Here is a 25,419-nt window from a genome sequence, read left to right on the forward strand (position 1 = left end):
GTGTTAAGTTGGCTATATAGCCAATATATCTATGTATAGTGTTTATATATATCTATGTATAGTGTATGATATCTATGTAAAATGTAACAGTGTATATATCTATGTATAGTGTATATATATCTATGTATAGTGTATATATCTATGTATGGTGTATATTTCTATTGTATAGTGTATATATATAGTGCTATATATACTATATATGGTGTATATATCTATTGTATAGTGTATATATATCTATGTATAGTGTATAATATCTATATATAGTGTATATATCTATGTATAGTGTATATATCTATGTATAGTGTATATATCTATATTTAGTGTATACATCTATGTTTAGTGTATATATTATGTGTATAGCTGTATACAATGTATAGGTGTATATATCTATGTATTATTTATATATCTATATATATGTATATATATCTATGTTTAGTGTTGTATATAATCTATATATAGTGTATATATCCTATGTATAGTGTATATATCTATGTATAGTGTATATATCCTTTATGTTTTTTTATGTATAGTGTATATTATCGTAGTATAGTGTATATATCTATGTATAGTGTATATATCTATGTATAGTGTTTAATATATCTATGTATAGTGTGTAGTATCTATATGTATAGTGTATATTTCTATGTATAGTGTATATATCTATGTATAGTGTATATATCTATGTATAGTGTATATATCTATGTATAGTGTATATATCTATGTATAGTGTATATATCTATGTATAGGTGTATATATATCTATAGTATAGTGTATATATCTATGTTATAGTGTAATTATATCTTTTTTATATGTGATTATATCTTATATATAGTGTATATATATCTATGTATAGTGTAATATATATCTATATATAGTATATATATCTATATATAGTGTATATATGCTATGTATATGTGTAAATATCTATGTATAGTGTAGATATCTATGTATAGTGTATATATATAGTCTATATATGAGTGTAAATATCTATGTATAGTGTATATATCTATGTATAGTGTATATATCTATGTATAGTGTATATATCTATGTATAGTGTTTATATATCTATGTATAGTGTACTATATATCTATGTATAAATGTATACCATCTATATATATGTATATATCTTTGTAAAGTGTATATATCTATGTATAGTGTATTAATCTATGTATAGTGTATATATCTATGTATAGTGTACTATATCTAGTGAATATAGGTGTATATATCTAGTATAGTGTATATATCTATGTATAGTGTATATTTATTTCTATGTATTAGTGTATATATCTATGTATTGTACTTTTATCTTATGTATAGTGTATTATATCAATGTATAAGCGTTATATATCTATGATAGTGTATTATATCTATGTATAGTGTATATAAATCTATGTATAGTGTATTTCTCTATGTTATAGTGTTATATATTATGTATAGTGTATATATATCTATGTATAGTGTATATCTTTGTATAGTCGCTATATATCTATGTTATGATATATTTTTCTATGTTATAGTGTATATATATATCTATTTATAGTGTATATATCTATGTATAGTGTATATATATCAGTATAAATATGTATAGTGTATATATATTATAATATTAGTGTATATTTCTTTGTATAGTGTATATATCTACGTATAGTATATATATCTATGTTTAGTGTATATATTATCTTTATATAGTTGTATATATCTATGTATAGTGTATATATCTACGTATAGTGTTATATATATCTATGTATAGCTGTAATATATCTATATATAAGTGTATATCATCTATAGTGTGATATTATATATGTAGTGTATATATCTATTTATAGTGTTTTTATCTATGTCATAGTGTATATATCTTTATTTAGTGTATAATATCTATGTATAACGTGTATTTATCTATTTATAGTGTGTATATATCTATGTCTAGTTAGTGTATATATCATATGTATAGTGTATATATCTATGTATAGTGTATATATATCTTATATTAAGTGTATAGATCCTATGTATAGTGTATATATCTAGTGTAATAGTATTTATGTTCTATGTGATATATCTATATATATAGTGTATATATTAAAGTATACGTGTATATATCTATGTATAGTGTATAAATATATCTATATATAGGTGTATAATATCTCTTGTATAGTGTATATGATCTATGTTATAGTGTGTATATATCTATGTATAGTGTGTATATATTTATATAGTGTATAGTGTATTATATAGTGCCTTATATATCTATTTATAGTGGTATATATCTATGTATAGTGTATATATCTAGGTTTAGTGTGTATATATCTCGGATGAAAGTGTATATATCTAAAGTGATGGTGTAGTGTATATATCTATGTATAGTGATATATCTTATGTATAGTGTATATTTCTATGTTATAGTGTATATATCTATGTAGAGTGTATATATCTATGTATAGTGTGTATATATCACTATGTATAGTGTATATATCTATGTATAGTGTATATATTCTATGTATAGTGTATATATCTATATGTATAGTGTTATATATCTATATATAGTGTTATTATATCTTAGGCTATAGTGTATACATCTATGTATGAGTGTAGTATATCTATATATAGTGTATATATCTATGTATAGTGTATATATGTATATATATCTATATATATAGTATAGTATATATCTAGGTATAGTGTATATATCTATGTATAGTGTTGTATATATGCTATGTATAGTGTATATATCTATGTATAGTGTATATATCTAGGTATAGTGTATATATCTATGTATAGTGTATATATCTATGTATAGTGTATATATCTATGTATAGTGTATATATTTATGGTCATTCGACATTATGATGTATTATTATAATTCAATACACAGCACAAAATATCATATATCAAAATTATTTCAGGATAATTCGGATTAATGTTAGCCGAAGTTTGCCCATGTGCCGACATAAATGAAAATCGATTTTTTTCTGCTGCCGGAAATTTCCGAGGAGATGGGAAAATATCGATCGGCTGTAAAGCTCAGCATCTGTACCTAAACTTCCACAGGACACAATGGTGGTAAGGATGGCGGATGTTACGGGGATATAGTCAGGGAATGGCGAGGAAGACGATGATCGATTTGGAGTGGACTTTGTGACGATATGATAAGTGTTTAGATCATTTTTAGGTGAGGAATGAAGATTTAAGTTTATAAGTGTTCTTAAGATGAAAATGAATTTTTATATAATAGGAATAGTAACGCCGAGTACCACGAAATGAAAACAATAAGCCAACGATGAAAATAGGGTATGGATCCAATCTACGACTTTCTATAAATGGACGTCGGATTGGGGATAGGGTGACACTTTCGTCATCAACAATACTCTATCTACATCCTCGGTACATATGTTTAACATTTTGTGTATGTGTGTGTGTGGGTAGAGGGGGTATCTGACTGCAGATATATATATATATATATGTGACAGAATATAGACATTATTTATGTTTGATATTTGTTATCTCGAACAAGGGTATTGGTTATGTCATCATTCGCAGCCATACTCTCCAAACTACATGTACATAATATTAAATAATGAAATATATGTTCATGTGGACGTTTAGAAAAATGTAGTCAGCCTGCTGTAAAGGACACTTGTCTATAATGGACAGACTCAGCAGCTATATAATATACATATAAATGTAGTCAGCCTGCTGTAAAGGACACTTGTCTATAATGGACAGACTCAGCAGCTATATACTACAGTATAAATGTAGTCAGCCTGCTGTAAAGGACACTTGTCTATAATGGACAGACTCAGCAGCTATATACTACATATAAATGTAGTCAGCCTGCTGTAAAGGACACTTGTCTATAATGGACAGACTCAGCAGCTATATATACTACATATAAATGTAGTCAGCCTGCTGTAAAGGACACTTGTCTATAATGGACAGACTCAGCAGCTATATACTACATATAAATGTAGTCAGCCTGCTGTAAAGGACACTTGTCTATAATGGACAGACTCAGCAGCTATATACTACATATAAATGTAGTCAGCCTGCTGTAAAGGACACTTGTCTATAATGGACAGACTCAGCAGCTATATACTACATATAAATGTAGTCAGCCTGCTGTAAAGGACACTTGTCTATAATGGACAGACTCAGCAGCTAATATACTACATATAAATGTAGTCAGCCTGCTGTAAAGGACACTTGTCTATAATGGACAGAGTACTCAGCAGCTATTAAATACTTACATATTAAATGTAGTCAGCTGCTGTAAAGGACACTCTTGTCTATAATGGACAGACTCAGCAGCTATATGACTACTACATATAAATGTAGTCAGCCTGCTGTAAAGGACATTTGTCTATAATGGACAGACCTCAGCAGCTATATACTAAACATATAAATGTAGTCAGCCTGCTGTAAATGGGACACTTGTCTATAATGGACAGGTCTCAGCAGGCTATATACTACATTATAAATGTAGTCCAGCCTGCTGTCAAAGGACACAGTCTATAATGGAAGAACTCTGCAAGCTATATACCTACTTTATAAATGTAGTCAGCTCTGCTGTAAAGGACACTTGTCTATAATGGACAGATCTCAGCAGCTATTTGACTACATATAAATGTAGTCAGCCTGCTGTAAAGGACACTTGTCTATAATGGACAGACTCAGCAGCTATATACTACATATAAATGTAGTCAGCCTGCTGTAAAGGACACTTGTCTATAATGGACAGACTCAGCAGCTATACTACATATAAATGTGTCAGCCTGCTGTAAAGTGACACTTGTCTATAATATAAATGATAGTCATATAAATGTAGTCAGCCTGCTGTAAAGGACACTTGTCTATAATGGACAGACTCAGCAGCTATATACTACATATAAATGTAGTCAGCCTGCTGTAAAGGACACTTGTCTATAATGGACAGACTCAGCAGCTATATATACTACAAATAAATGTAGTCAGCCTGCTGTAAAGGACACTTGTCTATAATGGACAGACTCAGCAGCTATATACTACATATAAAATGTAGTCAGCCTGCTGTAAAGGACACTTGTCTATAATGGACAGACTCACAGCTATATATACATATAAATGTAGTCAGCCTGCTGTAAAGGACACTTGTCTATAATGGACAGACTCAGCAGCTATATACTATACATATAAATGTAGTCAGCCTGCTGTAAATGGGAGCACTATTTACTACTATAATGGACAGCCTGCTCAGACATTGTCTATAATGGACAGACTCTGCAGCTATATCTACATATAAATGTAGTCAGCCTGCTGTAAAGGACACTTGTCTATAATGGACAGACTCAGCAGCTATACTCATATAAATGTAGTCAGCCTGCTGTAAAGGATAATGGACAGACTAGCAGCTATATATATATAAATGTAGTCAGCCTGCTGTAAAGGACACTTGTCTATAATGGACAGACTCAGCAGCTATATTACTCAGTCAGCTGCTAAAGGACACTTGTCTATAACTGGACAGACTCAGCAGCTATATAATATAAATGTAGTCAGCCTGCTGTAAAGGACACTTGTCTATAATGGACAGACTCAGCAGCTATATACTACATATAAATGTAGTCAGCCTGCTGTAAAGGACACTTGTCTATAATGGACAGACTCAGCAGCTATATACTACATATAAATGTAGTCAGCCTGCTGTAAAGGACACTTGTCTATAATGGACAGACTCAGCAGCTATATACTACATATAAATGTAGTCAGCCTGCTGTAAAGGACACTTGTCTATAATGGACAGACTCAGCAGCTATATACTATATATAAATGTAGTCAGCCTGCTGTAAAGGACACTTGTCTATAATGGACAGACTCAGCAGCTATATACTACATATAAATGTAGTCAGCCTGCTGTAAAGGACACTTGTCTATAATGGACAGACTCAGCAGCTATATACTACATATAAATGTAGTCAGCCTGCTGTAAAAGGACACTTGTCTGTAATGGACAGACTCAGCAGCTATATATACATAATATAAATGTAGTCACCTGCTGTAAAGGACACTTGTCTATAATGGACAGACTCAGCAGCTATATACTACATATAAATGTAGTCAGCCTGCTGTAAAGGACACTTGTCTATAATGGACAGACTCAGCAGCTATATACTATATATAAATGTAGTCAGCCTGCTGTAAAGGACACTTGTCTGTAATGGACAGACTCAGCTATATACTATATATAAATGTAGTCAGCTGCTGTAAAGGACACTTGTCTATAATAGACAGACTCAGCAGCTATATACTACATATAAATGTAGTCAGCCTGCTGTAAATGACACTTGTCTATAATGGACAGACTCAGCAGGTATATACTACATATAAATGTAGTCAGCCTGCTGTAAAGGACACTTGTCTATAATGGACAGACTCAGCAGCTATATACTACATATAAATGTAGTCAGCCTGCTGTAAAGGACACTTGTCTATAATGGACAGACTCAGCAGGTATATACTACATATAAATGTAGTCAGCCTGCTGTAAAGGACACTTGTCTATATAATGGACAGACTCAGCAGCTATATACTACTAATATAAATGTAGTCAGCCTGCTGTAAATGACACTTGTCTATAATGGACAGACTCAGCAGGTATATACTACATATAAATGTAGTCAGCCTGCTGTAAAGGACACTTGTCTATAATGGACAGACTCAGCAGGTATATACTACATATAAATGTAGTCAGCCTGCTGTAAATGACACTTGTCTATAATGGACAGACTCAGCAGCTATATACTACATATAAATGTAGTCAGCCTGCTGTAAAGGACACTTGTCTATAATGGACAGACTCAGCAGCTATATACTACATATAAATGTAGTCAGCCTGCTGTAAAGGACACTTGTCTATAATGGACAGACTCAGCAGCTATATACTATATATATAAATGTAGTCAGCCTGCTGTAAAGGACACTTGTCTATAATGGACAGACTCAGCAGCTATATACTACATATAAATGTAGTCAGCCTGCTGTAAATGACACTTGTCTATAATGGACAGACTCAGCAGCTATATACTACATATAAATGTAGTCAGCCTGCTGTAAAGGACACTTGTCTGTAATGGACAGACTCAGCAGCTATATACTATACATATAAATGTAGTCAGCCTGCTGTAAAGGACACTTGTCTATAATGGACAGACTCAGCAGCTATATACTACATATAAATGTAGTCAGCCTGCTGTAAAGGACACTTGTCTATAATGGACAGACTCAGCAGCTATATACTACATATAAATGTAGTCAGCCTGCTGTAAAGGACACTTGTCTGTAATGGACAGACTCAGCAGCTATATACTACTACATATAAATGTAGTCAGCCTGCTGTAAAGGACACTTGTCTATAATGGACAGACTCAGCAGCTATATACTACATATAAATGTAGTCAGCCTGCTGTAAAGGACACTTGTCTATAATGGACAGACTCAGCAGCTATATACTATACATATAAATGTAGTCATCCTGCTGTAAAGGACACTTGTCTATAATGGACAGACTCAGCAGCTATATACTATACATATAAATGTAGTCAGCCTGCTGTAAAGGACACTTGTCTATAATGGACAGACTCAGCAGCTATATACTATACATATAAATGTAGTCAGCCTGCTGTAAAGGACACTTGTCTATAATGGACAGACTCAGCAGCTATATACTACATATAAATGTAGTCAGCCTGCTGTAAAGGACACTTGTCTATAATGGACAGACTCAGCAGCTATATACTACATATAAATGTAGTCAGCCTGCTGTAAATGACACTTGTCTATAATGGACAGACTCAGCAGCTATATACTACATATAAATGTAGTCAGCCTGCTGTAAAGGACACTTGTCTGTAATGGACAGACTCAGCAGCTATATACTACATATAAATGTAGTCAGCCTGCTGTAAAGGACACTTGTCTATAATGGACAGACTCAGCAGCTATATACTACATATAAATGTAGTCAGCCTGCTGTAAAGGACACTTGTCTATAATGGACAGACTCAGCAGCTATATACTACATATAAATGTAGTCAGCCTGCTGTAAAGGACACTTGTCTATAATGGACAGACTCAGCAGCTATATATTACATATAAATGACGTTTAAACGATGCTTGCCTATTAACATCCTCCATTATCAAGGGTTTACTTTCACTGTCGTTATATAACAACTGTGACAGTGACCCCTGAAATATCAAGGATGACCTATAAAGGACTGATAAAAGCCAATCACAGTCGACGTTACAAAAACTTACCTTATTGTCGATTGGCAGAGGTTGTTTTACATGTATGATCTTGGAGCAAGAATGTTATGAACGGGTCATGAGTTTATAACCAATATACGAAAAAGATCAGATTGGTTTTAAGATTGACAGTAGAGTAGTTCTGATAGATACATATGTATTTATAATTCATATCTACTTGAAACGGTTTGAGCGACTGATGGAATTTTGAGCCTTATCAAAAAGCAGTGTTAGTTTTACTAATGATCAAACTATGGCCGATTTATCAACAAATCTCTGGTTTTGTATGGTTGAAAAATAAACTCCATTTTTCTCTTATCAATTCCTGCACCCTTCCCTTTCCCTACCGAATCACTGTATAATTAGCACTGAAAACTCTGACATCAGTACTGTCCTATTGGTTATAAGATATATATATATATGGAGACGGATTAACATGAGTACATTGTACTTGTTTCTGTATCCAACCTTTTTGACATGTATACTGTACTGTATCGTTATTGAATTGAATAAAAATATTGTTTAAACCAAGAATGTTATAGTTTATAGAAAGTTGTCCTTTAAATTTGAACCAATGAGAACAAAGAATGGAATTTTGACCAATAATCGATTACTCTGTCCACAGGGATTGTAGTACAACAATGAAGCGCAAACCAGAGTTACTTTCCCTGTGGGTCGCGGTTGCTATGGTAACTGTTCTGAGCTCTGCCGAGGACACGGATATGTTCGATTTCTCGAGTATAGACGAACCAATGGACGGATTCGGTACAACCCCTGTATGTAGCAATTTCATTTTATTCTTTACAAAAGAAAAATCAACAAATACTTTATTGAATTGTTCAATATTTTACTTTACGCTGAAACGTGCCCTATGACCTATCATTTTCAAAATTAATAGTTGCACTTAAATGTATCACAAGGTCAAAATGTAGGTGTTGGTGCAATAAAGAAACTGACTTGATTTAAAAGCCATCTATGCAATTGCCAAAGACCAACATTTAAACTACAAAGACTAGCTATATGTAAATGCATGCAACATTCTACCGCTAAAATATATCTTGTATAATGAAAACAATATTACAATATTTTAACTCCTCCCACTCACCCTATGTGTTGAAATTGTGCTCATAGCTGCAATATAGCTACGTCTGTAAAATAGTCTACAATATACACACGATGTACAAGGCATCGACCATGGGAATATTATATTGAGGTAATGAGAGTTGTCTTTCTTGAAACGAAATTCCAGTTACTTAAACCTTCCAACGTCACTGTTAAGGGCATTTCATTTCACGATTTATCTGTAAAACACTTGTACTTGTGATTGAATCTTTTACGCGATAATTTGTTTTGGCGAATTCCAAGCGGCCGCGAAATACACGGAAAAAAGTGTGTTGGTTTCAATACATCTTCGATACTCCAGGGGTTACTATCTCTGACGGTATGTCCACACCCATCTTAAATACACCAGGGGTTACTATTGCTGACGAAATATCCACCTCTGGACTATGAAGTAGACCATGGGAGGATAAAACGATAGTAATAGTAACCCCTGGAGTATCGATGATGGGGTGGATATAACGTCAGTGATAGTAACCTTTAGTCCGCTAAACCTGCCTATATTATTAGGCTTGTTTTTTGTTGTTGTTTTTTTTTTTTAAATTGCGTAACAGATATAAGGCAAAACAAAACAAAAAATTCGATAAGCCTAATAATATAGGCAGGTTTAGCGGACAAAGTAACACTTAGAGAATTGAGGACAACAGTAATAGTAACCCCTGGAATATCGAGGATTGTAACAGTGATAGTAACCCCTGGAATATCGAGGATTGTAACAGTAAATAAATTGTTATTTTTAACGCTATGTCATTACGCTCTAACCAATATGGCCATCTTTTGCTTCAGGTGAAATCGAGAGTAGACAAATGCCGCTCAAACCGTCACGTGTGTAGTACAATCCTCAGGTATCCTGGCAACCAAACGTTCAGTGATGGCGTTCACTGTCAATGTCCTGGATGTTCGGAGGAATGGAATGACAACGACAACCAATCAATGACGTGGGCGCACTACGAACGGCGTAAGTATCAATCGATGACGATTTTTCATCCCTGTAAAACATTACATACATTTAAAGATGCTCCACCGCCGACAGAACATAAACGATACCCATACTTTGAACAATAACCGATGTTTAATTTGTATATGTGTGTCTAATAAACACAAAGAAACATGTAAAAAAATAATTTTGCTTTTTGTGCATGCGCAATAAGTACATATAGGGCGTGGCACCATGGAATTTTTAAGGGACGCAATAAGGCCCAGTTATTTTTTTTCATCTTGAATTAAAGATGTTCCACCGCTGACAGAGCATAAATGATATTCATTATTTGAACAATAATAGGTGTTTAATTGTATATATATATATGTCTAATTAACACAATAAATAATACAAAATAATTTGTTTTGCCTTTGGTACATGCGCAATCAGTACTTCATTCCATATAGCATATAGTGCCAAGGAATTTTTTCGGGATGCAATTAATTATTTTTCATATTTTTAACTTGAAGAAAAATTAGAAGCTTAAACTTTTCCATGTTGGTAATGGTGTAAAGTAAGTAACTTTTGTAACGGAAGTAAAATGCTAAATCGTCTGCTCTTGTTTTTGATAATGAAAAAATACCATTTGTAGGCGGTGGAGCATCTTTAAAATAGAAGTTCGATGTTTTCAATGGTGGAAGTGATGTTAAGTAACTTTTGTAACTGAAGAAAAATTTGATTCGTCGGCGGTGGAACATCTTTAATATTTACATAATATTTGATATATCATGTGATTTTCCATCTAAGCTATTCTCAATAACTAATACCTGGTCACGTGGACGTCCATAGTAGTAGATAAACTCAATGTTGTAATCATGGAAACGGTTGTTACATTTTGTATTGTGATAACCATATCACTATTTCCCTTGTGACAGCTCGCATTGCCTAATGAGTTCTACAGGGAGTGGGTGTTAAATGGTACAGTGACTGTCTAATGCCTGCACTGGGAAACCCAAAAGCCCCTCAATGAAAGATAAACTCTGAAAACCATTATCGTTAGCCTGTATACTCCTAACGAGCTTCGTTCTTTGTGACAAATTATGGTGCTGTAGACTGGCTACTAGTCTCTAGACTATTGAGAACTGAAGCGTCACTAAATTTGACTTGATGTTTTTTTTGTCTGTGAGACATATTCAAGTTTCAAATTAAGAGGAGACAATTTAGTATTAAAAATATGTGAAAAAAATCTTATCAATATACTTGTACTGTATGGAATTCCTCATTTATAGCATAACGGTATTATGTATACTATGCTAGTATTTATATAATTAGTTTGTTATATCTATCACGTCTGTACTCCGACTATGATATATCAATTAGGCTTTTAAAGCGTTCCTCATAGCTCAGAAATTAATTTAGATATGTCGCGTCTTACGGAACAATGTTGTTCGTTTTCTAGATTCTAGAGGTTTTTTTTGTAGATACACAGCATTTAATTTGCTTGGTCCCAAGTAAGATAGAAAAACTCTCCCGCACATCCGGGCCATCGAGAGTGATTTATATAAGTTATATAACTTGTTTCTCAATCGATTTAAAATTAATAAAGTTTATATATAATATTAGTTATTGGCTTCAGTAGATACATGTAATAAAACTAATAATCCAATGTTGTAACTTTATAACATTTGAACGAAAATGTACATCAGTAGAGATATTTTTACACGTACCTGTACTGCAGCCATTTAGTCAACTGCCGCTATCGACGGCGATAATTAACATGGATTAGTACTTATCGATAAGTGGATTAATTGTAATTCGTCTCCTCACTATAACATAAGACTCTTCCATATGTGGATATGAAGGATAGGGATATTCTACCCGAGGTCACAAACCCGAGGGTTTTGCAACATTTTGTGATCCCGAAGGTATAATATCCCTATCATTCATATTCATTTATGAAAGAGTATTTTTCTTTCATACCTCGACTTTTTTGCAATTATACAACTATAATATCCCGCCATTTTGAAATAAATTCAAAGAAATCCACGACTGGAAGTCAATTTTTCATACATGAATAATAACGTGGGTAGCCATGCAATACAGCCTCAGGCGACATGAGTGTATTGCTCTAGACCAGCCAGTATTACACCCAAAGGTATGAAAGAAATAAGTAAATATACTATAAAGTACAGATCTAGAGTTACCTTCAATCTACTGATAACAGGAGGAAGCGAAAATAAATAAAACATTCATATTTATGCAAACGTAAAAAAATCGAATTCAATCAAAATAGTAAACGTTGACATTGAAAAAGAAATGAATATTGAACGATTGTAAATATGAATCTTTAGTAAGATTTTTGGTTTGTATCATATAATGAAAGTTAACTGGGAAACTGTATTAAATGCGCAATGTACAACGTGTTATCAAAGCTCCCCTTAACCCTGATTGGCCTTCCCGTAGGTTTACCTTCATACAGATGTAGATTGTTATAGTGTTGAATTCTACACTTACATCTACTTTTGTAAACTTTGCTCTGGATACTTCGACTCTGGTAGATGTGTTCTACATTGGAAGATCCTACTTTTGTGGGTATTTTAGGGTACACTCTTCATTAGTAGCTGTTCCTTTGGAAAAACCTTAAGTAGACTGGGTGAGATTGAATGGGTTTGGGAGTGAAAATCGGTGAGAATGGGTGTAGGAGGGAGTGAGAAAGTGGAGGAGGCTAAGTAATTTAGGGTGAGAGAGAGAGAGTGTGAGTGAGTGAGAGAGTGTCAGGATGTGAGGAAGAGTAAGGGTGTGAATGAGTGGGGGAGTGTTGGTGTGAGTGAGGGTGTGAGAGAGTGAAAGTGAGTGGGTGAAGGTCATAGAGTGAGGGTGACTGTTTGTGAGAAGAAGAGTGAGTGAGTATGAGAGAGTTGGTAAGAGTAAGATACTTTTTCTTTTACTTGTCCTTTTCCAAATAAAAAAATAATGACAATTTACCTTATTATGATATTAATTTCAGACGACCAGCTGGTTCAGTACCGATTTTGCATTCCCGTCATGCCAGAACGCACGTGCCAAAAGGACGACCTAGCCGTCGTCATGGAAACTGAGACCTCGAATTGGCGTGTGTACATGTCAATGGCTAGATGTAAATGTCCCAATAATGTCTTCCAACTCTCCAACTGGTGGAAACGTAACAAAGTTTGGATGTACGAGTACAACTGTAAGAAGGTACGTACTTCCGGTACTGTAAAATAGTACTACTTCCGGGGTAGGAAATTGGATGGATTAATTTTCCTGTATTGTCAATCAAATGATCTTTCTTCTAGTGAACTGACAAAGATCAAAATATTTAGTGGCAAGAAAGACTTCAATTACTTTAAATATAGCTAATCCATTTGATTTGATATTGTTTCGTATCAAATATTACCTAAATATGCACATTGAGTTTGCCAAATGAAATAATACAATCTGCCTTAGATAAAGTAAAACTGATTAGTAATTTCAGCAAATCAAAATTATTGTCAAGATATCCATGAGTTATAGAATGAATATTTAGTACGTAATCAGCATTGTTTCTATGTTTCGAATTGTGTTACTGTGCTTTGTTTCACTTCACCATTAACGACGTAGCGCAACAAAGGGAAGTAATTCTGATATACCAAAATGTTACTGCGCACAGAGCATGTCTATAGTATAGTAATATGGTTATGGTGATCCCATTCTGATCTATTACAGTTACTTCCCTTAGTTTTACTCAATCAATACTGACATTCTGATATATTACAGCTACTTCCCTAATTAGTTTTACTCAATCAATACTGACATTCTGATATATTACAGTTACTTCCCTTAGTTTTACTCAATCAATACTGACATTCTGATATATTACAGTTACTTCCCTGATTAGTTTTACTCAATCAATACTGACATTCTGATATATTACAGTTACTTCCCTAATTAGTTTTACTCAATCAATACTGACATTCTGATATATTACAGTTACTTCCCTAATTAGTTTTACTCAATCAATACTGACATTCTGATATATATTACAGTTACTTCCCTAATTAGTTTTACTCAATCAATACTGACATTCTGATATATTACAGTTACTTCCCTAATTAGTTTTACTCAATCAATACTGACATTCTGATATATTACAGTTACTTCCCTGATTAGTTTTACTCAATCAATACTGACATTCTGATATATTACAGTTACTTCCCTGATTAGTTTTACTCAATCAATACTGACATTCTGATATATTACAGTTACTTCCCTAATTAGTTTTACTCAATCAATACTGACATTCTGATATATTACAGTTACTTCCCTAATTAGTTTTACTCAATCAATACTGACATTCTGATATATTACAGTTACTTCCCTAATTAGTTTTACTCAATCAATACTGACATTCTGATATATTACAGTTACTTCCCTAATTAGTTTTACTCAATCAATACTGACATTCTGATATATTACAGTTACTTCCCTTAGTTTTACTCAATCAATACTGACATTCTGATATATTACAGTTACTTCCCTGATTAGATTTACTCAATCAATACTGACATTCTGATATATTACAGTTACTTCCCTAATTAGTTTTACCCAATCAATACTGACATTCTGATATTTTACAGTTACTTCCCTAATTAGTTTTACTCAATCAATACTGACATTCTGATATATTACAGTTACTTCCCTAATTAGTTTTACTCAATCAATACTGACATTCTGATCTATTACAGTTACTTCCCTTAGTTTCACTCCGTCATCAGTACCTGTAATTTATCCGACGACCTCTGTGGTCTAAGCCAATCAATGGTTTACATACAAAAGTTTAGCGAATTTGTACTGATTGCGTGAATTCTGATACAAAATGGTGATCAGAATGGTTATTGACCGAGTTGCCATTTCTTTCATTTCAGAAAACTTGTAAGAAGAATGATTCCCTGTGTTCCAAAATTTACGTAGACAAAGTGCATGACGCAGCGCTTGGATACGAATTTCAATGCGCATGCCCAGCCGGAAACAGTTGTCCCAGCGACCGAGAACCGGAAATGAAGACTCTTCTGGACCATATAGGACACTATGTCCCAATGTACTGTCAGCCGACAAAAAATAGCGGTCCTGTTTAGACTTACTAAAACCAACAATCATTAAAGGTTCAAAGGTCACCTCACTTGGCAATGTCTTTTATTTGACAATGTCTGTCATTGACAATGTCTATTATTTAACAATGTCTATTATTTGACAATGCCAGTGATTCTTCCGAGAGTTGTCTTCCTTGTATTAAGAAATCTAAATTGACTAAAACGAAAACAATTTTTCTCCCATTTGTCATAGATTTAAAACTCGCCGCCTTCGATCGTTCTCTCACTTACCGGTGAGTAATTAATGTACAATATCATAACGATTGTAGAATTGAAAACCTGATAGCAATCTACAAATTGTTCCGGATACTACTGGAGAAGAAAATACGCAAAAATATACTTTAGCTAATTTGTCTCGTTGACGACGTGATGAAACGTCTTTCATAAAGAAGTCATCATTCAGATTACTATTTATTTCATTACTAAATTGAAAACTTTATATCTTATACATTTTTCGCTCAATGACAATCAATGTAAGCACTATCCATGACCGTTTTTACATACCGCATTATCCTTCATGCTTAGTTAGCTGACGTTTTGCACAGAGTATCATAAATCCTCAATATCTTTCACACATATAAGAAAATTAGTTCTTATATATTTATAAATATGTCGTTACATGACGAGTTTTGCTGAAGATTAAGATTTTTTATTTCACCACCATTGATCCAGTTTTGACAAATCTGTGCTCATTTACCAAAACTGTTATCATTGGTAATATTAAATTGGTTCGATTGATGCACCTTTAGGTTCATATTTGCGTGTAGTATTTCCAACGCGTGCAGAGTAATATTGAGTTTATGAATGTTCATCTTTTCTGTGCATGCTAGGCTATAACAGTACGGGAGTCACATTATTTTTAAATCAGCTGATACACTCTACTAGTATATATTGAATAACTGCACTTTTCATCTTTATCACGATATTCCTGATTCCTTATGCAATTTTCATCAATAAAATCCGATAAAGAAATGCAGACTTGTTTTGTTTAGAAGTTTTCGTATATATGGCATATAAGCTCCCCCGGTGTCTTAACCGCGGTTATTCTTCAAACAACATTCTGATGTAAACTGAGTTACCTCCCTGGATGGATGAGAATGCCCACCAGACATCTAGGACTCATAATGTGACCAGGGATAGTCGAAAATTCAAATTAAAGTCCATAGTTCAGAAATTACGTCTTCAAAAAAGTAAATATACTTAATTCTTCTCATCATTATTTTAAACCGATTGTTACTCTAACTAAATAAGAAGTAAAGTTGTCAGTTCTAATGAAACTATTTCTAATGAAATTTTATAATTTTAAAAGTAATTTTATAACTAGTTAAAAAGAAACTTTAATTACGACATCCGCAGTAGTATAAACCTCGACACAGAATTACCCACATTCACAAGGAGATATCGGTATAAAGGACTACCAGTACACCGTTGTATGTATGCCATTTATGGCCCAAAAATCATCAACTTTTAACCGAGTTTTAAAAATAAGTTGTATTTGAAATATTAACCATATCCTAGATTTGATAATAATCGGATATTTTTAGTTTTAGTTCTAGTTGCCATGGTTACAAACGGACATGTGCGTAAATTGCCGTTTTCGTTTCTTGTTTTATTTTTGTAAGAAACATTAGAGTGAACACGTTACACGTTAGAGTATTTACTTTATAGATATATACATAATACTATGAATAAATGAATGAATATCAAAACAAATCTGCTTTCCCTAGCGCTTTTGCAGCTACCGGTGCTCATCAATGGATGTTTATTGATATATACTACTATATATATATATATATCTATTTAATATTTTCCTAATATTTATGTGGGCACATTAGATAGATCTTTATGATTACTGATTTGTTTAATGATACGCTCTACGACGTTTTGAATACAAACTTTCAAAATTGGCTTATATTGACAAAATATATGTAAGTTTAGAATGGTTACCATAGCAACTTCAGCTCAATGATCCAAAATTACAATATCAATTGTATCAACAGTATTTATTCATGTATCCCTAAATGATCATACAAAAAATAGAATATTTGGGGATCGGAAAACAAATTTAAAGCTTACATCAATTCCTTTTCGATATTTGGGAATTCTGCAATTTGATTATTAAATATTATATTTGAAATTTTGACTGATATGGAGACCAAAAAGAGCACAAACATAAACTTTTAAGTGCATTGTGTTATTAAATCTAGTTTTACATATTGTTGCATGTCTTTACTTCATCACTTCACTGCTTCCAAGTAGCACATGGAATCATCCAAACAAAGCTTTCCTGCTACTATTTATTGCAAGCAGATTATTTTCATTAATTTGTCCGAACGAAGCTTTCCTGCATTAATACATGCTTCTTCATTGCGTCATTGTGCCACATTGTAAACATTTTTCAAATTTGCAATAAATTTAGCTCCATGTATATGGCTGAATTCCATGTATATAGGTAGTTGTAGCAAGTCAACACTGCTTCAACCGATATCATCGTTTGTAGATGCAAGTATTTCAAAGAATCTTTCACATGCCTGACTTCATAACGCAAAGGCAATGTCGGTAAAGAACATCATTTGAAGAAAAAAATGCTTATTTCTCACAGATGAAATACATCTTCACGCCAGAACACACACAATCAGTCATATCGAAATCGGAATCACGACTGACGCAGCCGCAGTCGTTTCTTGTTGTTATTTCCGGTTTGTGCCAGGTCCGAATTGAAAGATCCACCGGCTCCTCATTGGTTAGAAAAACCCACGTGTTTGACTCTGGTTTTCTCATTCGTCCGACATAGGCATAGTGATACACACCTTCATAAATGAAACATAACAGAAAAATAGATATTAATTTAATAGCTTGTTTCAATGGCAATAGTGATATATTTGATACAAAATAGACGTTTTAAAAAGACTTCATTTGTGCATTTTGTTTGTCAATGTATTTGCTTTTCTTATGTAAATTGAGGAAGTATAAATTTCTTTTAATACGATGCATTTAGTAACCTCTTAAACACCTACAGATTGAAGACCAAGTATCAATATTTAACGCAACAACATAACATCTAAACAGAAATTGATAGCTCGATATTTTTTTTAGATTTATCTTCAGTTAATTTACTTAAATGTTTTTGGTAGTATGATGAATATTAAAGTAATTAAAATAGTGTGCAAATAACATATCAAACAAGAAATATAAAAATGTGTGATTATATGATTCTCCTTGAAAATTAAGTTTAGTAGTAGAATAAGTTTATAAAAACAACAACATGAACTTACTTAGAGGCGGGATGACTGCGTCTTTTAAAACCTCTGCCTCCGCATCTGTCTTTATTTCGACCAGTTTACCACCCTTCTTCGAACAGAATTTCTGTAACCAAGATTTAAAAGTTTAGTTATATTTGTGATATAATATTTAACTTGATCCTATGTCATCAAATGACATACAGCTTTACCGATTGCAAAGAAATTGGTTGTTGATTTTACGAAAATATTGGTAGTCTTGGCAGAAACAGTTAAATGTGTTGTGGATGCCATCATAAAGACCATATCATGTTTGGTTAATTTCTGATTTTTGACGTGATACTTAAATTTTAAAAATGTACATGAAAAAATAGGCTAGAAATCTATTTTTATATAACGTATCTGCACAATGTTTTTAAATGATTTTAAAGCGAAAATACGCAGATTTGTGTTAATCCGAATATCACTATACATGTATGTACAATGCAGTACAAGGCTACATATGGTGATATAGCGTGAACTTTTACATTTCATAGGCTATCAATTCACTGTATGACTCCAATAAAGTCAATATTTGTATTTAGTTTACCTTTGCTGATTTCCAGTTGGCCTTCTCGTTTCTCTTTGATACATAATAGCATTTGGAGAAACCTGTGATAGATATCCAGCCGGGAGGACAACTCACTGCCACGCTCTCTGTAAAACATAAAAGGAAACTTTATCAAATTCCTCGGTTTGATTTATATTAACATAAAATGAAACTTCAAAATGGCAAAGACAATGTCGTTACTGGTATTACCACAGTCTATTTGTTATTAAAGAACCGCGTCCATTGAATGTGTTTTGCATACGCATGATTATTTCTGATATATTTCATGGTATGCTTCGCACGTTTGAATGGTCATTTTATTTTGCATCTGATTTTTATACCAAAGGTAAATCAAATTATTTTATGTATTTGTTAGTTTGGTGTTGTTGTGATGAAATACAACAAATACGTTTCTTCGTCTGGCGCCGAGCGGCTTCCCTATATATTTAATATGTCTGTGCATATTTCATTTAGGTTTCAATTTTCCGAGTACCAATAGCCGTACAATACTGAAAAAACGATTTCCGCGAAAATAACAAAAGTATAGCAATCATGAATATTTCCGCGATTGTATGTGTAAATATTTCGCAACAATTGACCTTTGTAATTACTGTATTTTATTATCCTTTTTATGGTTCAAATCAAATTTTCTTTTTTTTTTAAATTATAATAATACATAACATCATATAATATTACATATCATAATATAACTTTACACAACATTAAGTGTCCTCACACAGGAGGAGATTCATAAACACACAACCATACATACTTTAATATACTTTTTTTCACATAATTTTTAACATCTCATTATATCTAATCCTTGTATACAATCTATCATTTAACATATACCTCTCAACTACATATATACAAATAACCTATTGCTTTTGTACTCCCGATAATTTAATTACAATAAATTGTATTACATTTATATAAACCACATTCTCCCAGGCATAAGAGAGGCATTTATTGTTCTTACCTGTATCGTCGGTGTAATCGGCGTAGTCTTTAACCAACTCCGCCCCATCCCCCTGCATTGCGGATCCCGAATCCTCCTCCTCAGCTGTTGTCGTGGATGTAGTCGGTACTGGAGTTGTAGTTGTACGTAAAGCACGCCTCAATAATTCCTCCTTAGCAGATCTCAGTTGACGGAGCTTATTTTGAAAGCCTCCCAAAGTCTGAGAAAACCTTTCTAATTCTACAGCCACATTGGTTTTTAAGTCAAGCAGTTCTGGCGGGAGAGTTAGATTTCTTCTCGCCGAGTGTAAGTCAGATTCCAAAGCGTCACATCGCCCGTCTATTACAACGATCTTTCCATCGATATCCTTGAAACAATTGTTTAAAAACAGTGCCACGCCGTCCGCCAGGCTAGGTCCTTCATGTGACGACAAGGTACTATAGGTACCACTAGGGTTCTGTGGATAAGCATATACAATGCTAACCATGGTCAGTAGAAGCTTGTATAGAAACATATTGGTGAGAACAAAACAGGACTCGACGGATACTCTTTGTGAAGTGTTGACCACAGGCTGGTTCAACACTAAATGTGGCGAGAGCGTAGATATCAGTATATCTGTATATCATATGTATTTATTTTGTCTACAGTTACTGAGTAAACTGGTCGCCGTCATAAACAGTATGTCCGAGAGCTGTTCCCTGTCAAAATTGGAAATAACACCCGTGAGTATGAGGGAGAGAATCGCCCATTTTATCATTAACACATGTTGGAATTTTTTTTATTTTTTTTTTTCAATTTTCGCCTCAAACTAAATTTGATGCGGTGCACCACTCATTTCTGATAATAACCAACTATATTTATATTTCCATCAAACTCAATTTCAATAAACCCACAAAAGAAGTCTTCTATTAACTATCTTAAGATGGAATATGACAGTCTTAAAGATCCTACTTCCACTAGCGCCATGTACGGTTTTTAAAAGTTTTTATTTGTATGTGATTTTCGTTAAATATAATTTAATTAAATATACAAAATGATATTATTTCTAAGTATCTTTTGTATAGTTCGGTATGTTTCGTAGTAGAAAAACACAAGTTCATATTTGTCCAGGACGTACGGTAGGGATGAAGATGATGAAGAATATAAATTAATATAATTGTAAATAGGTTTTTGTGGATAGCATCCTAAATGTTCCGGGGGTACTGTTACTGACGTTATATCCGCCCTGAACTCTCTTATAGTAAAACTGGGTCAGCTCAGGAGAAAAAAAATAGCTGACCAATCTCAGAGACTTCCTTTGAAAGTTACAGAGAAAACGATTTCAAAGCAACACATTCAATCACGAAGTACCGTTATACAATTTGTTTGATGTACATCAACCTGTTTCTTCGGGTGCCATAACTGTATGAGATAGTCCCGGGATGAAAGTAACGTCAGTGATAGTAACCCTTGGAGTATCGAGGAGGGTTTATACGGATGCTTACAATACAGCCGATCAGCTCGACATGCCTTAATGTTATATATTTCATACTAAGTAATCAAGATGAGCTCTTCATATGTTATTTACCACCAAATATTACATGTATGTCAAGAAATACAATACCTACCATGCAAAGATTTTAACTTGACTTACGGAATGAACGTCTTTCAGTTGGCAATCATAGCAATATGAATGCCAACTGAACAGAGGCAAATTCAACATTAAGCGCTTGTATTTACAGTTGGTTACAAATTTATAATGAAATCCCAAAGGATTTTGCATCTTTAATGAATTAATTATTCATTATCGTCATGGATGGAACAGCCATTTGAACAACCGTTTTCCGTGATCGCTGGCACGACAATTATGACGACACAATGATAATGACGTCATGATATGCACTTGACGTTCATAGACTATATGAATGCAAACTGCGCTTGGTAAAGAAACAAGGAGGGACTGCAGTGAAAATGTAATTATAAAGTAAATAAGAACTCAAATTGAATTTTGGCAGTCCTTCCAAAATCAAAACATTTACACATATAGTGCAATAAAATGAGTACATGTTGTCAGATAACAAATGCCAAGTTGAGTCTACAAATATATTTCACATTATCAGTGTTATTAGTAATTTTAAAGTGACTTATGCAGAGTTGTTTTTATCTTAACATAAATAAAGCATCAAACTTAGCACTTTTCAATAAATTGCTGTAGAAAAGAAGAGCATGTCAAAAATTTGCCAAGTTACAAGTTACAGCACATATATCTTTAATACGCAATGCAATAACATTTGACTATTAAGTCATAACGTTTCCGAAACAAAAGTTTATTGCAAACTATTATACCTCAAGAGCAGGGGCCTTAGAAAAAGTCACCGAAATAAACAAAGGCATGATTCGATGTCATAGAAAATCTAGGTTAAAGATGAAGGTTCGTTTCGCTGTTTTTTGGCTAGTGGCACGCACAATAATAGTCAACTAATGCGCGGTAATCGAGACAACGCTGGAAACATAAAACGATATTTGACGAATATTTAGTAAAAATGATTGTTGATAGCTTTTGAAGTGTCGACTGTGTTGGATGGCGCAAAGTTTTTAATTATACATATGTCTCAAAAGTTTATTACATGTAAACCATTGATGTTGTATTCATCTCTTTATTCTCTCTTATCTGTTTCTCTTTAAGAAATAGTATTATGGTATAATATTTAAAATATAAAGCCATCTTATAATTTTTATGTTATATGAGATGTAAATATTAAAGGAGAGAACGTATATAAGTTTTTAATTAACTTGTGTCCAATCCTGATGCTGATATAGCAATAAAATGTGTTCAGCATATGAGTAGTATGATATCAACGTTAAACACAGAGCTAGACAAAATTATCAAAGTCGTTTTACAATGCATATTCACATATTAACTTTAAAAAAAGGTCGTGATATCTACCATTTTAAATTATCATAAACTTTTTTTTTTCATGTAAAGTGCTCGAATGTTTTATGACTGATCAAATATGTAATGCCTGCCACATGTAATGTCTGTGTTGTTATCAATTTGAATTTGGGCTTATATTTACTCTCCAGCCCAAACACTCGACCTACAGATTTACGAGGAATTTCTCTTGTTATCATGATACGCAATAAACGCAGCAAGAAAGAGGTCATGTGATAATCGTTAATCGAGCTAGTACACAGAAAGCAAAGGTCACGGCCTGTGTAATGATTGGATGTAGCTGACATGGAGTTTCTGTTTTGCACTAACAATGTAAAGGGTAGGAGTGCCTTTTTGTATGTCATCAAAAGGTTTTTTTTATTGTATTTATTTATTTATTTTATTTATTAATTTGTTAGACTAAGTATTATTTTTATTGCTGTATATGTATTGGATGGGTATTTATATGGCGAATATGTTTTTATTTATATAATCGTTTATTTATTTACTTATTCATTTATTTATCTATTTACTCTTTATCTATTTATTTGTTTATTATTTATTTCTGTATTGGACGGTTATGTATATGACGAATATGTTTTAATTGGCTGTTTATAATTAATGCCTTTTATATTTCCGAAACAAAACAAAAATGAAAATGTGAATAACACTAATAATACCAAAACATTGATATTAATGGCGCGAGATGAAGTTATAACACCAAACATTTTAAATCTGTGTTAACACATCCTCGATACTACAGGGGTTACTATCACTGACGTTATATCCACCCCTGTACTATCTCATAGTAAAATGGTGACACTGTGCTTGACTGTTTGGCTTTGAAGTTTGACATCGCTCTTTTCAAAGGAAATCTTTGTGGGCCTGTGATTGGTTCAGATATTTTTCCTGGGCTGCCCCCAGTTTTACTATGAGATAGTCCAGTGGTAGATACAACGTCAGTGATATTAACCCCTGAAGTATCTAGAATGGTGTTAATAATGAGGGTTCATTGACACATATAGTAGTGATAGTCAACTACTGCACGGTAATACTAGGATAACGGAGCGAAACAAGACGACACCGCATTATTAAGATTAACATTTATTTTTTCTATTTAAATTGTTTACGAAGTTGTATTAAATGCAGTATTTTCCACAAGCTATTAATTGTTGGGACTCTACAAAAATATGTCAATATGTGCATGGTAGTTAATGCTGTACCACAAAAACAAATTCTGAAAATGTACTCATCCCAATAAATGATATATTTTATTGATTTAATCATAAACCAATTTTTCCAAACCGTTTATTTTCCAAATACCAGGAAGGTTGGGAATAACCTGCAAATGTTGTTGTCCGTAATCTACGCAAACTACTGTTGTAATTACAATAGTCTGTTCAGTTTGTCTATTCGTTAAAATTACTACATGATAAAAATCGAAGATTTACACAATGAATCAGAAATTAAAAAAAAACCAGTTCCATTTTTTAAGAAATCAAGATTCATTAAACAAAACAAATATTAATATCTTATCTATAAAAAATTATATAGTATAGGAACAAGTTTTCTGATCTCATTCACTTCTGACACAGGGCCCGGATTTTACATTTTTGTCACTTGCCCTAATTTTGTACTTGCTAAAGTATCATTTTACTTATGATTAAATATCTATATTCAAATTACAGTTCTGTTATATATATAATCATTTATTTGTGCATGATGGTGTAAGGTGAATACAGTATAGTAACAACTGTGTCCCAATATTTTCCATTAAAACATTTTTTCACAATCATTATGTCATTTCCCTCAGTTGTCTTTGATAAAAAACACTTTCTAAAATAACTCGATGCATATTTTTCACTTGCTACTCTGGTATATCTACTTTCAAAAAAGCTAGTAAAACAGATTGAAATTCGAGCCCTGTCAACGCATCGTGAAAATATCATTTCTACGAAAACCTGTTACATTATTTTGTACAAGGTAATTCTTAAAGATATTTAATTATTTCACATAATTCATTGTCAATAGCATTAACCATAGCAATACAAGTGACACAAATGTGTTTATATTCAATATGGCGAAATGATTGTAGTGAAGTTCCGCTTTATCAAGCTATAATAAGCAATTTTATCACGGGGAACAATTTATTTGTTTATTAGTGATTACTCTAAAAAAGGAACAATTTCATTGGCTAAAAATTATTTATAATCAGCCTTTAAATATATTGCAGTTTGTAACGTCGAATTTCAACAACTGAAAC

The 25,419-nt window shown here is 32.8% G+C and overlaps 2 protein-coding genes across 2 annotated transcripts; one reads left to right on the forward strand and one right to left on the reverse strand.

Moving 5' to 3' along the window:
- The first annotated feature begins 2,924 nt into the window (after window positions 1-2,924).
- LOC138309131 (U-scoloptoxin(11)-Ssd2a-like) lies at window positions 2,925-15,484 on the forward strand. The gene is made up of 5 exons (XM_069250282.1): window positions 2,925-3,166; window positions 8,897-9,047; window positions 10,177-10,348; window positions 13,317-13,528; window positions 15,235-15,484. The coding sequence occupies exons 2-5, from the start codon at window positions 8,913-8,915 to the stop codon at window positions 15,442-15,444; spliced, it is 729 nt and encodes a 242-aa protein (XP_069106383.1). The 5' UTR covers window positions 2,925-3,166; window positions 8,897-8,912; the 3' UTR covers window positions 15,445-15,484.
- A 1,961-nt stretch (window positions 15,485-17,445) lies between these two features.
- Window positions 17,446-24,653, reverse strand: LOC138309130 (uncharacterized). The gene is made up of 4 exons (XM_069250281.1): window positions 20,267-24,653; window positions 19,288-19,394; window positions 18,735-18,825; window positions 17,446-18,269 (listed from the first exon to the last, which is right to left on the reverse strand). The coding sequence occupies exons 1-4, from the start codon at window positions 20,757-20,759 to the stop codon at window positions 18,049-18,051; spliced, it is 912 nt and encodes a 303-aa protein (XP_069106382.1). The 5' UTR covers window positions 20,760-24,653; the 3' UTR covers window positions 17,446-18,048.
- Window positions 24,654-25,419: the final 766 nt, after the last annotated feature.

The sequence above is a fragment of the Argopecten irradians genome, chromosome 15 (assembly GCF_041381155.1).
Source record: "Argopecten irradians isolate NY chromosome 15, Ai_NY, whole genome shotgun sequence".
NCBI lineage: Eukaryota > Metazoa > Mollusca > Bivalvia > Pectinida > Pectinidae > Argopecten > Argopecten irradians.

Bases quoted from the DNA above. Each gene is read 5' to 3' on its own strand.
- LOC138309131 (XM_069250282.1), top strand. From the start codon at position 8,913: ATGAAGCGCAAACCAGAGTTACTTTCCCTGTGGGTCGCGGTTGCTATG. The intron at 10,349-13,316 runs GTAAGTATCAAT...TATTAATTTCAG, and splicing joins GTGGGCGCACTACGAACGGC to ACGACCAGCTGGTTCAGTAC. The intron at 13,529-15,234 runs GTACGTACTTCC...CTTTCATTTCAG, and splicing joins ACGAGTACAACTGTAAGAAG to AAAACTTGTAAGAAGAATGA.
- LOC138309130 (XM_069250281.1), bottom strand. From the start codon at position 20,759: ATGTTTCTATACAAGCTTCTACTGACCATGGTTAGCATTGTATATGCT. The intron at 19,395-20,266 runs GTAAGAACAATA...TATGTTTTACAG, and splicing joins CGATTACACCGACGATACAG to AGAGCGTGGCAGTGAGTTGT. The intron at 18,826-19,287 runs GTAAACTAAATA...TCTTGGTTACAG, and splicing joins CCAACTGGAAATCAGCAAAG to AAATTCTGTTCGAAGAAGGG.